The 1520-nt window shown below is 66.5% G+C and overlaps 1 protein-coding gene across 1 annotated transcript; it reads right to left on the bottom strand.

Moving 5' to 3' along the window:
* HMX3 (H6 family homeobox 3) lies at window positions 1–1513 on the bottom strand. The gene is made up of 2 exons (XM_015632518.2): window positions 1198–1513; window positions 1–961 (listed from the first exon to the last, which is right to left on the bottom strand). Exons 1-2 carry the CDS (start codon window positions 1511–1513, stop codon window positions 354–356), a joined length of 924 nt encoding a protein of 307 aa, XP_015488004.1. The 3' UTR covers window positions 1–353.
* Between the last annotated feature and the right edge of the window lie 7 nt (window positions 1514–1520).

The following is a 1520-nucleotide window of genomic DNA, read 5'->3' as shown; positions in this document are numbered from 1 at the left end:
AAAAATAAAACTAAAGCCACAGAGAGACCATCGCGGTTTTCATCCACGTTTACAAAAGGTGTGACAGCTCCAGGGTTCTCTACAATCCCCCGCTTTCGTTTTCCTCATTTTCGTTTCCCTCCCCCCACATTTTTCTTTTTATTTCTTTCTTTATGTTTTTTTTTGTTTGTTTTTTTATTTTTTTCCTCCCCCTTAAATTTCCGCGACTTTCCTCCTACCGCCACCCTCCGAGGGGTCCCCCCAGCCCCGCACTGGTGTCCCCGCAGTCCCGGCCGGGTGTGTCGCACGGGGGGCTGCAGTACTTACAAGCGGCCGGGTGACTTGCGCGCCTCTCCGCGCAGCTCCGGCCGGGCTCACACGGGCCTCAGCAGCGGCACGGAGGTCACCACGGGGTGCGAATAATAGACCGGGTGAGGGAAGGTGAGCAGGGGCTGCGTGCCGGGGGCTCCGCCGCCCCCCGCGCCCCCCTCCGCGCCCGAGTTCTCGTGGTAGAGGATGGGGACGCGGACGATGCGCTGCGCCGCGGCGTGGCTCAGGTTGGCCGCCTCCAGCTCGGCTGCCAGCTGCCGCTTCCACTTGTTGCGGCGGTTCTGGAACCAAATCTTCACCTGGGTCTCTGTCAGGTGCAGCGAGGCGGCCAGGCCGGCCCGCTCCGAGCTGCTCAGGTAGCGCTTCATGTCGAAGGTGGATTCCAGCTGGAAGACCTGCGAGCGGCTGAACACCGTGCGCGTCTTCTTCTTGCGGCACGGCTTCTTCTCCGGACTCTCCTCCCGCTTCTTCCAGTCCTCGGCGCCTCCCTCCTTCTTCGCCTCCTCCGAGTCGCTCTCCTCCAGGACGATCTCGTCGGGGCTCTTGGAGTCCAGCTCCTTCTGCTCCCCCTCCGCCTTCAGCAGCGGCTCCGGGGAGTCCCGGTCGGTGCCCGAGGCGGGGGACGAGTCCCTCAGCAGGGATTTCTCTGCGGCTGCATGGGAAGGACGAAGCAGGGCATGAAGAGGGGAGATGAGTGACACAAAAAGGCACCTTCACCGCCCAGGCCCCGCGTCCCGGCAGGAAGAACGGGACGAACCGGCCGGATCCCCGCGCCGCCCCAGCGCCGGCTTCACCCCCCGCCCCGCCGCCCCCGGTGCCCACGGCCGCCGACCCGCCGGGGAGGGCCGGAGGGAAGGAAGGAGCGATGGAAATTTTGGGGAGCGGTACCTTCCGTGCGGGGCAGGTGGGCTCCGGCCGGCGTCAGGGCGTAGGGGTACCACCAGGTCTGGGCGCGCTCCAGGCAGTGGGCGCTCAGGGCGAAGCGCGGCGCTGGGATCTCGAAGCGGGGGAAGGCGAGGTCGCCCACCTGCGAGAGGGCGAAGCCGGCGCCGTCCACCGCCGCCTTGCCCGAGGGGGCGAACAGAGCCCGCGGCTGCTTGGGGGGCGCCTTGGGGGGGCCGCCGTTGAGCAGGTTCTTGATGTAGAAGGACTCCTTGGGGGGCGGCGGAGGGGCGCTGGGTGGCTCCTGCCCGGTCTCCGGCATCCTCCGC

The sequence above is a fragment of the Parus major genome, chromosome 6, assembly GCF_001522545.3.
Source record: "Parus major isolate Abel chromosome 6, Parus_major1.1, whole genome shotgun sequence".
NCBI classification, from domain to species: Eukaryota; Metazoa; Chordata; class Aves; order Passeriformes; family Paridae; genus Parus; species Parus major.
Note: the sequence above shows the minus strand (reverse complement) of the source record. Positions and strands in the feature narration are given on the sequence as shown.

Excerpts from the sequence above, each read along its gene's own strand:
- HMX3 (XM_015632518.2), bottom strand. The coding sequence starts at position 1,513 with ATGCCGGAGACCGGGCAGGAGCCACCCAGCGCCCCTCCGCCGCCCCCC. Across the intron at positions 962-1,197 it reads CCACCTGCCCCGCACGGAAG|CCGCAGAGAAATCCCTGCTG; the intron begins GTACCGCTCCCC and ends CTTCCCATGCAG.